At 66.5% G+C, this 8,550-nt stretch overlaps 1 protein-coding gene across 1 annotated transcript; it reads right to left on the reverse strand.

The window, feature by feature from the left end:
- Positions 1-65: 65 nt before the first annotated feature.
- On the reverse strand, positions 66-8,045 carry MICAL1 (microtubule associated monooxygenase, calponin and LIM domain containing 1). The gene is made up of 25 exons (XM_075722293.1): positions 7,785-8,045; positions 6,794-7,001; positions 6,578-6,694; positions 6,284-6,382; positions 6,049-6,204; positions 5,732-5,832; positions 5,199-5,456; positions 4,644-4,759; positions 4,435-4,561; positions 4,095-4,167; positions 3,469-3,619; positions 3,203-3,390; positions 2,984-3,093; positions 2,849-2,899; positions 2,674-2,751; positions 2,147-2,315; positions 1,979-2,061; positions 1,663-1,867; positions 1,351-1,596; positions 1,150-1,229; positions 868-966; positions 647-740; positions 462-561; positions 300-373; positions 66-196 (listed from the first exon to the last, which is right to left on the reverse strand). Exons 1-25 carry the CDS (start codon positions 8,043-8,045, stop codon positions 66-68), a joined length of 3,375 nt encoding a protein of 1,124 aa, XP_075578408.1.
- Positions 8,046-8,550: the final 505 nt, after the last annotated feature.

The raw sequence follows: 8,550 nt of genomic DNA on the forward strand, positions 1-8,550 counted from the left end.
GGGGGGGGGGGGACCACTCGTCCCTCCCTGGGGAGGAACCGGCAGGTCCGGGGGGGCTGCACGGATCAGGCCTGCAGCTCGTTAAGCCGCTTCTCTTCCTGGATGTGGATGAGGACGTTGCGCTTGTTCACCACCTCCAGCAGCTGCACCAGGATTTCCTGCTCGGCCACACGATCCTCGGGGGTCTTCAGGGATTCTGCGGGAGCAGGCGGCTGGAGCAGGGCTGGGTGGGCCACAGCCCCGGCCCCACTCCCCCCACCATGCCCAGGGACCCCCCCCCAGCGTGTGCTGGCACTCACCGTCCCTGTTCATGTAGCACCGGAGCTTCTGGTCAAGCTGCCACTGCTGCTCCTCCAGCTTCAGCTCCTGCACCCTGCGGGGAGGGAAGGGGGGTGCTGGGTGCTGGGCTGGGGTGAGCCGAGCCCCCGATCCGCCTGGGGAGCATCCCCCCCAAGCCTTACGTGATCATGAGGTCCGACTCCTCGGACATCAGGCTGTTCTTCTTCTGGACCAGGTACAGCAGCTGGTTCATCCACTGTGTCTTCTGGTCGGCCCGGGTGCCTGCAGGGCAGCGGAGGGGGCGTGAGCAGGGCACAGACCCCCCCCGGACATGGGGATCACAGTGCCCTGTCACCCCTGGCCTTACCATCCTCATCCCGGAGTAACTTCTCCAGCTTGATGCCCTTCTGCTCCAGCTCCCGGAATGTCACCTCAATCTCCTCCAGCCGCCGTTGGATGGCCTGCAAGGGAAGGGCAGCGCTCGCCCGAGGGCCGGCACCTCCCGGCACATGGCCACCAGCAGCGGGATGGGGGGGGGGACGGGGGACAGCGCCGGGTTGGGGACCCAGCTCTCCCCCATGGGGCTACCTGTGCTTTGCAAAACCGCTTCATCTGGGCTTCCCTGGCCCGGCGGGTCAGCGTGCGCTTCCAGGTGGGATATTTATCATCATCTCCCAGGCCCAGGCACTGCAAAAGGACAGTGGCATGGGCCGGGGGGGGGGTGGGGGGGTCAGTCCCTGCGCTGGGCACCTCCTGCCCCAGCAGCCAGAGCAGAGCCGGACCCGATGCCTTGGTGAGAGGTGACACCAGCGAGAGCCCCAGCCACCACCCGGGCAGGTGGGGCCACTGCTGCTCGGGGAAAGCGCTCACCAACTCTGCCATGATGCCAAGGCCTGTGTCGTCCTCCTCGGGCTCCTCCTCCTCCTCCTCACTGTCGCTCTCCTCCAAAGCTGCCCCAAGAAAAGAGCCATTTTGGGCAGGTGCCTCAGGAGCAAGACGTGGGGCACAGCAGGGTTACCAGAGGGCCCCGCAGCCCTGCTCAGCCGGAGACTCCAGCTTGCAGCCACCTACCTTCCTCCACGGCCGTTCCCTCCTCCTCCCAGATGCCTTGTCCCTGCCACCCGGCGGGGAGGGCCTCGGGCGCTACTTGGAGCCGCAGACGAGCCGGCTTCGGTGGCGGCTCAGGCTCCGCTTCACTGGTGAGGTTCAGCGTGGCCAGATTGAGCTTCTCCAGGGGTGTGAGGATGATCTTCCTCCTGCCCCCACTCTCCTCGCCCTCCTCTGCCACGCCTTGGGGCTCCGGTCCAGGACCCTCCTCTGCCACCCCTCGGGGCTCCAGTCCGGGACCCTCCTCTGCCACCCCTCGGGGCTCCGGTCCAGGACCCTCCTCCTCCCTCGCATCCCCCCCGGGCTGTGCCGGCAGCTCCTGCTCCTCCACATCACCAGCATCCGCAGCATCCTCCGCTGCCCCAGGCTCTCCCCCCGGCTGTGGGGCTGCTGGTGGGGGCTGCAGGGGACCGGGTGCCTCCTCCTTGGGGGACACATACGGGCTCCCAGCATCCGAGGGCGGGTGGGCAGCAGCAGCATCCTAGGGCAGAGCCAGCGGCGGAGGGGTGATGCAGCACGGGGCTGTGCTCAAGCATCCCCCCTCCACCTTCTGCCTTTCCCCCATCACCTGTGGGGATTTACGGTGACTTACCGCATGGGGCAGCGCCGGGGGCTCGGCCCGGGGCAGGTCCATCCGGGGGGGATTGGGGTAGTGAAGTGAGCAGTAAAAATGACCTGGGAGGGGGCCAAACCCATGTGATGACCTGCAAGGTGGAGAAGCCTTGCCCTGAGCACCCCTTCTCCCCAAAACCCGCCTTACCGTCCTCTTCGTTGAAGGCGTAGTCGCCCAGGCGTAGGGTGGCCCCGCACTGCCGGCACTGGAAGCAGCCGCGGTGGAAGAAGCGTCCCTCGGCGCTGGCTCGCTCCAGGATGTAGACGCGGCGGCCGCAGAAGTAGCAGGCGTCGCTGCTCTCCCCGCGGGCCGGCGGCTGCAAGGGGAGAGGACAGGCTGCGGTGGCACCGGGGTGCTGGCACCCACCCTGCCCCGGGGCTTTGCCGGCAGCCCAGGGATTTCGGGGGGGGGGGGGGGGGGGGGCTTTGCCTCTCTTGCAGAGGTGGGTCTGGGTGCTCGGGACGGGGTTGCTGGCACCAGCGAGGGAGCGGCAGGTCTTGCCTCCAGAAAACCAGTTGGGTCAGGAAACAAGCAGGGAGGAGCCGGGAGCCTGTGGGCGTTCGCTTGCGCAGCCCTGGTCCCAGCCCTTGGCTCGGCCCCACCAGCCGCCGGTGCCCCCCAGGCACCCACCCGGCACTTGACCCCCCCCACCCGGGGGTGACGCGGGGACCGACCTGGCCTGGCTCCGTCACGGTGGTGTGTGGCAGCTTGTGGGCACCGTCCAGAATGTCTCCATCCAGCCCCACGTCCAGCTATGAGCAAGCCGGGAGGAGGATCAGCCCCCCGCTCTCTCCCCGGGATGGCTGCACCCCGGCAGAGCATCCCTCGAGGCGCCCAGGGCAGACCCACCTTGGCTTCCCTGCGGCTCCTCTTGGCCTCAGCATCCTTCTGGGCACTGTCCTGCAAACGCAGAGGGAGCGGCTAGGATGGGGAGGGGGGCATGGTTTTGGGGTGTCACGAGGGTCTGGGTGGGGGTGCCCTCACCTGGGCACGCTTGTGTGTCAGGCTCCGGCTCTTCTGCAGCTTGTTGAGGAAGAGGATGGCCCCTCGCGTGCCCCGGGCAGAGAGTGGCTTCTTGCTGACCTCCTCCACCTCTGCACAGAGAGGACACGGCCATGCTGGTGGCACCCAACCTACAAGTGTGGGCACCCAACCAGCCCCGGTGGGGCTTGGGGTGGGATAAACCCCCCCAGAATCTCACACCTGGAGAGGTCTTGAAAGCTTCATAAAACTGGCTGAGGTAGGTGATGAGCCCCAGGCGGTCAGGCTCTGCCATGCTGGCCATCTCGGCGCTGGAGAGGACAGGCTGGATGCCCAGCTCCTGCTCCGCCATGTCCAGCATCATCTGGTGGGTCCGGATGGGATTCTGGGGGTCCACGGAGTCAAAGTCCCTGGGGGGAGACATGGGTGCCATCAGGGTGGGCTCCACAGGATGGGGGTGTCCTGGGCGGGGGGTCCCAGGCACTCACACCAGGTCAGGTCTGAAGTGGTGGATGAGGGCGCAGAGGGCCAAGCCGCTGGTCCAGGAGGTGGTGAAGTTGGTCACCGCCACGCCGGGGTAACCGGCCGTGCTGGCCTGGCACCAGCTCAGCAGCTCTTCATAGGCGTCTCCAGACACCGCTGGGGAGGCAGCACATGTGTCCCCATCCCAAAGAGGCAGGGACAACACCCCCAGCCCGCTCCCCCCCTCCCTGCAGCAGTGCTTTAGGGGGAGGGGGTCCTACGGGAGTGACATGAGACCCCCCCCGCCATGCAACAACCCACCCAAGGCTCAATAAATGGGTTGATAAAGCATCCGTCAATGTTTCAGCATTGGTGCGGGCAGGAAGGAGGGGGACAGCCTCCCCCCAGAAGGCAGCTGGGGGCTGGGTCCCCACGGGGGCCGTGGGCAGAGGGAACAGAAACCAGCGGTGCCACCGGGATGGAAACGCAGCCGCTGCTGGGAGGAGCGTGGCGGCCAGCTAGACACTGGCCAGGGCTCGAGAAAAGAAGGATGGGGAGGAAAATCAGGGCAGGAGCCGCTCTGGCATGGGCTGCCCGGAGGAATGGGGTGTCCTGGCGCTGCAGGGGCCGGGGCAGGACTGGCTGCTCCTACCAGTGCTGAGCCGGTTGTCTCTCTTCCTCTTGTGGTCCACCTCCACCATGCCCACGAGATAGAGGTCCCGGACCTGCCAATGGGGACATGCCGGTGGCAGGTCACCCCCTGCACAGAGCCAGCGCAGGGAGCTGACCCCAGCAAGGGGACACCCCGGAGCCGCCCCACACCTCCCCAGAACCACCTGCATCTGCAACAGGCAATGCATGAAATGCCCTGGGGACCCACAGCTTCAGCCTCACACCCTTTGGGGACAGGGGACGGTGCAAATCGGTGTCACCCTGACTGCCGGGGAGGCTGGGCTGGATGGCTGCCCCATGGCAGGACCTGGGCCGGGTACCTGGTTGGCTTTGATGGCTTTCAGGTTGATGTTGGGGTAGCGCGTGGCCGGGTCGATGCTGTACTGGCTGATGTTCTTGTTGGTGTTGTCCGGGGAGGTCTGCGAGAGGTGCTGGTAGATGCTTTCCCTGGGTGCAAGGGACAGGGCTGGGCTCGGTGCCACCATCCTTGCCTGGCCCAGGACTAGCCCTGCAGCATGGGGACGCTCACCTCTCAGCCAGCACCTCCAGCGGGGGGGTGCCGGCCGCCCACCGCCGCACCATCCACGCTGCGTCGAAGGCGGCCAGGAAGCCCCTGGCCACGCCGGTGCCCAGCGGCCAGAAGGGCTGCGGAGGGAAACGCAGAGAGAAAGCCAGGGCTGGAGCCGCGCGGCCGGTTGGGGCGGCTGGGAGGAGGCAGGGAGCTGCCGGGCTTGGCCGGGGATGAAAGCAGGGAGCAGCGGCGGGACGCACAGGGAGCGGATGGGTGGCCGTCTCCTCCCCGGCCCCACGGCTGAGCCAGCGCTGCCACCGGTGTGGATGCGTCTGGGGAGGAGCTGGGCTACTCCTCCACCCTGAACCGCTCCCCGATCCCCTTCTCGGGAAAGGGGATAACCCCACCAAAGCATCCTGCTACCGGGACTTGGGGAGCCTGCCCCTGGGCACGGCGTGCACCAGGCAGTTGGGATGAGAAACGCTCAGGGAGGGGGAATATATTGCGAGCAACACGTCTCACAGGGAGAGGGGAAACTGAGGCACGTGGCGGTGCTGCAAGGGGGACCCTCACCTCCACCAAGCAGTCGCCCACCAGCCCGAGGAGCAGCCGGGCCCCATTGTGCTCCCGCACCAGCGCCGCGTTCTCCGAGCGTGTCATGCAGGTGAAGTCGAACATGTCGACGTCCGGCAGGTCCCGGTGATTGCGGGCAAACTCCAGTTCGGGCAGGCGGTAGTTGGTGGAGAAGTTGGCAGCTTCTTTGGCGTAGCTGAGGAGGGCATCCCGGTTGACGTTCTCCGGGGACAGGAGGCTCTCGATGTCCGCTTTGTCCTGAGGGGATGGGGTGAAGCCAGCCGGGACGCGGGAGGTGGCATTTGCCCCCCAGCCTGGGTGCAGCCAGCTCTGGGGTGAAGCCGTGCCACCAGGCTTGGGGCTGTGAGTCCCCCAAAAGGAGATTTTTTTTCCCCCAGCACGGGACACCGGCACAGGCAGCGGCTGCCAAAGCCCGCATCATCCCAGGGGTGCACGGTCAAACCAGCACCCGTGATTTGCATCCCAGCTGGCCATCACTATGGGATGCCGGGGCCAGACCCTGCCCTCCTCACCTGGAGGATGACCCCCTTCTTGAGCAGGCTCTGCTTCTTGGCCGTCATGACGAAATAGTGAGTGTCGTCCTTGTAGTAGACGATGTTTTCCAGGTCAATGCCTGTTGATGGGGAAGGGGCTGAGCTGAGCCTCGGGGCAGAGCCGGGGCCATGGGGAGCCCCCGCACCGGGCTCAGCCCCCAAATGTCCCCTGCGATGGGGCACCGTGTGGGGACACGCATCCCACCACGCAGGGGACGTCCCAGGGCTGAGCCTCCAGTTGCACCGGGGGTTGGGGACCCCCGAGCGCTCCCCACTCCGGGGCCGGGACCACCGACCTGTTTTGTTGTAGAGGTTTTGGAAGAACTTCTGGTTGTAGATTCGGGCCACGCCGCTGATCTCGGCCACCTCCACCTCAGCCTGGCTGTGGCGGTTGATGAAGTTGGTGGTGATGCCAATGGCCAGCTTCCCCCGGGTCTCCTTCCGCTTGAACCCTGCGGGCAGGGAGAGGCGTGAGCCCCCACCCAGCCCCCCGATACCAATCCCGGGGGTGCAGGGACCCGCTGCTGTCACCTTCGGGGACAAATTTGCCACCGCCGGCTGAGATGAGGACGTCGAACTCGTAGTGGCTGAGGGGAGAGGAGCCGGGCTGCAGCACAGCCCGCCAGCCGCCTGTGGGGAGAGGGACGGTCATGAGCGTGCTGGGTCTCAGCTGGGACCTGCTCCAGGTCGAGGAGATGGTTGCATCTCACCCCCCCCCCCCCCCCCCCAAAAAAGGCATGCAGAGGGACAGGGGGGCTCAGAGCGGCCACCCTCAGCCCCGTCCTTGTCCCCAGGGATGCCCCCCACCCCGCAGCGATACCTTACCCTGTCCGCCCGCCTCGCCCGTGGGGGGGACGAGGCCCTTGAATTGCACGTTGATGTGCACCTCCACGCCCAGGAGCAGAGCCACCTTCAGCAGGATCAGCTGGAGCTGCCGGATACCTGGGAGGGCAGAGGGGACACTCAGGGCTGCACCCCCCAGTCCCTGCCCCCCCCCCCCAGTGGGGGAACCCCAGGGGTGCAGAGCTTGGCAAAACTCACTGATGTGGTCCAGCGTGCCAGTGCAGAAGCGGCCATAGAACTTCTTGGCGCCCAGCGCCCGCAGGTCGTGGATGGTGAAGGGCCAGAGGTGCAGGACGTTGTTGCGGGAGAAGGAGTCCCGCTTCTCCAGCAGCACCACGCGGGCGCCCAGCAGCGCCAGCTCGATGGCCGCCCGCAGCCCGCAGGGCCCGGCCCCCACTACCAGGCACTGCGAAGGGGACGGGTGACGTGAAGGGGACGGGCGACGTGAAGGGGACGGGCACCCCCCTCTGAGAGCAGGGCTTTGGGTAAAATCCCCAAGGAGCTCAGCACCGCCACAGGCAGCATCTCCCACCTTCCCCAGGTCAGGATCTGGCCCTCCCCACTTGTCCCCTTTTGCCCCGGGCTGCAAGCACTGCTTCTCCCTGCAAAGTGGGGGGGTCCTGTGGGGTGCCACCCGCCTCCCCGGCTGCCTGAACCTTGCCTTCGCATGGGGCAATGGCAGCAATTAAAGAGCTCGGTGAGATAAGGCATGCACGTCCCCTGCCTGCTGCAGCCCGGAAACGGGGAGATTTTCCCAGCAACAGGCTCAAAACCGGGGCTCGGGTTTGATCTCCTGCCAGCCCCTGCACAGGGCTGGGGGGGACGATGGGGGCACCAGCAGTGGGGACAAAAGCCATCAGCTCCACGACAGGGGGACAGAAATAGGGTCCCCCCAGCCCCAGGGGACATCCTACCCCCGCGCGCTCCTGTCCCCCAGAAAGGGCTCGGCAGGTCCCCTTGCCCCTTTGCAGCTTCCCATGGGATGTCCCCAGTGAGGAGGAAGGACACCAAGGGAGGAGAGCGGTGCTAATTAACACCCTGTCCCGTTAAACCCCATCAACCTCCTGCCCAGCACCATCCCACATCCTCCCGGGCTGGGGGCCAGGGTGCCCCAAGGGATGCTCTCACCCCAGGGACAAGGATGCAGGGCAAGGAGGGACCCAAACGCCACGCCCCGTGGCCCCGGTACCTTGGTGCTGGCACAGGCTGTGCCCTGGTCGTAGTCCTTGTGCCCGGCTTTCTTATCCAGCTTGCTCCACAGGGCCTTGGCACTCCAGTAGTTGAGGGCAGCCTTGAGGCCATGGTAGAGCTGCAGCCCGCTGCCCTGCAGCCCCAGCTGCCGGCACAGCTCCCCAAAGCAGCCCAGCACCTCCCGGCACTCCCCGGCACGCAGGAACCTCTCAAAGATGGCATGGGCCGGGTTGCCTGGCTCATCGGCCGGCACGCTCATCCCGCTTCACCCGGCAGCCTGGTGAGGGACAGTGGCGATAAGTGCGGGGGGGACCCTCCTGGACCCCCATCCGCAAACCCATCCGATACCAGACCTGCTGTCTCGGCGCAAGGTTTCCCAGCTGGGGCTGTTGTTGGGCGACGGTGCCACCAAAATAGGGGTCCTTTCTGGCAGCGGCTGGCGGAACCTCCCCCGGGTGCTGCACCCAGTGAGCCACGGTGTCACCCTGCCGCGGTGACGTCAGGGGAGGGGACGGGGAGGGCTGCGGTGGCAGCAAGCGGCTTCCTCCATATGGCGTGTGCCTGCAGCAGCCGAGAGCAGAGTGAGGTGTTTTGGAGCAAAAATGCTGCTTCCTTCTTCTTCACCCTTGGCCTCGTTGCGGGAGGGATGGAGGGAGGGGGTCCCAGCTGCAGGGACAAACCGCAGCTGCCCCAAAAACCAGCATGACCCAGCCTTCGGGCAGGAGGGAGCAGGATTGGCCCCATCCCACCATCCTGGCTTTTGT

The sequence above is a fragment of the Pelecanus crispus genome, chromosome 17 (genome assembly GCF_030463565.1).
Source record: "Pelecanus crispus isolate bPelCri1 chromosome 17, bPelCri1.pri, whole genome shotgun sequence".
Lineage (NCBI taxonomy): Eukaryota > Metazoa > Chordata > Aves > Pelecaniformes > Pelecanidae > Pelecanus > Pelecanus crispus.

What these genes read in the sequence shown, in the direction of transcription:
- MICAL1 (XM_075722293.1), bottom strand. Translation starts at nt 8,045, where the DNA reads ATGAGCGTGCCGGCCGATGAGCCAGGCAACCCGGCCCATGCCATCTTT. An exon ending in AAGCCATCAAAGCCAACCAG is followed by an intron (nt 4,168 to 4,434) that starts GTACCCGGCCCA and finishes CCCCATTGGCAG; the next exon opens with GTCCGGGACCTCTATCTCGT. An exon ending in GGAGCCGCAGGGAAGCCAAG is followed by an intron (nt 2,752 to 2,848) that starts GTGGGTCTGCCC and finishes GCTTGCTCATAG; the next exon opens with CTGGACGTGGGGCTGGATGG.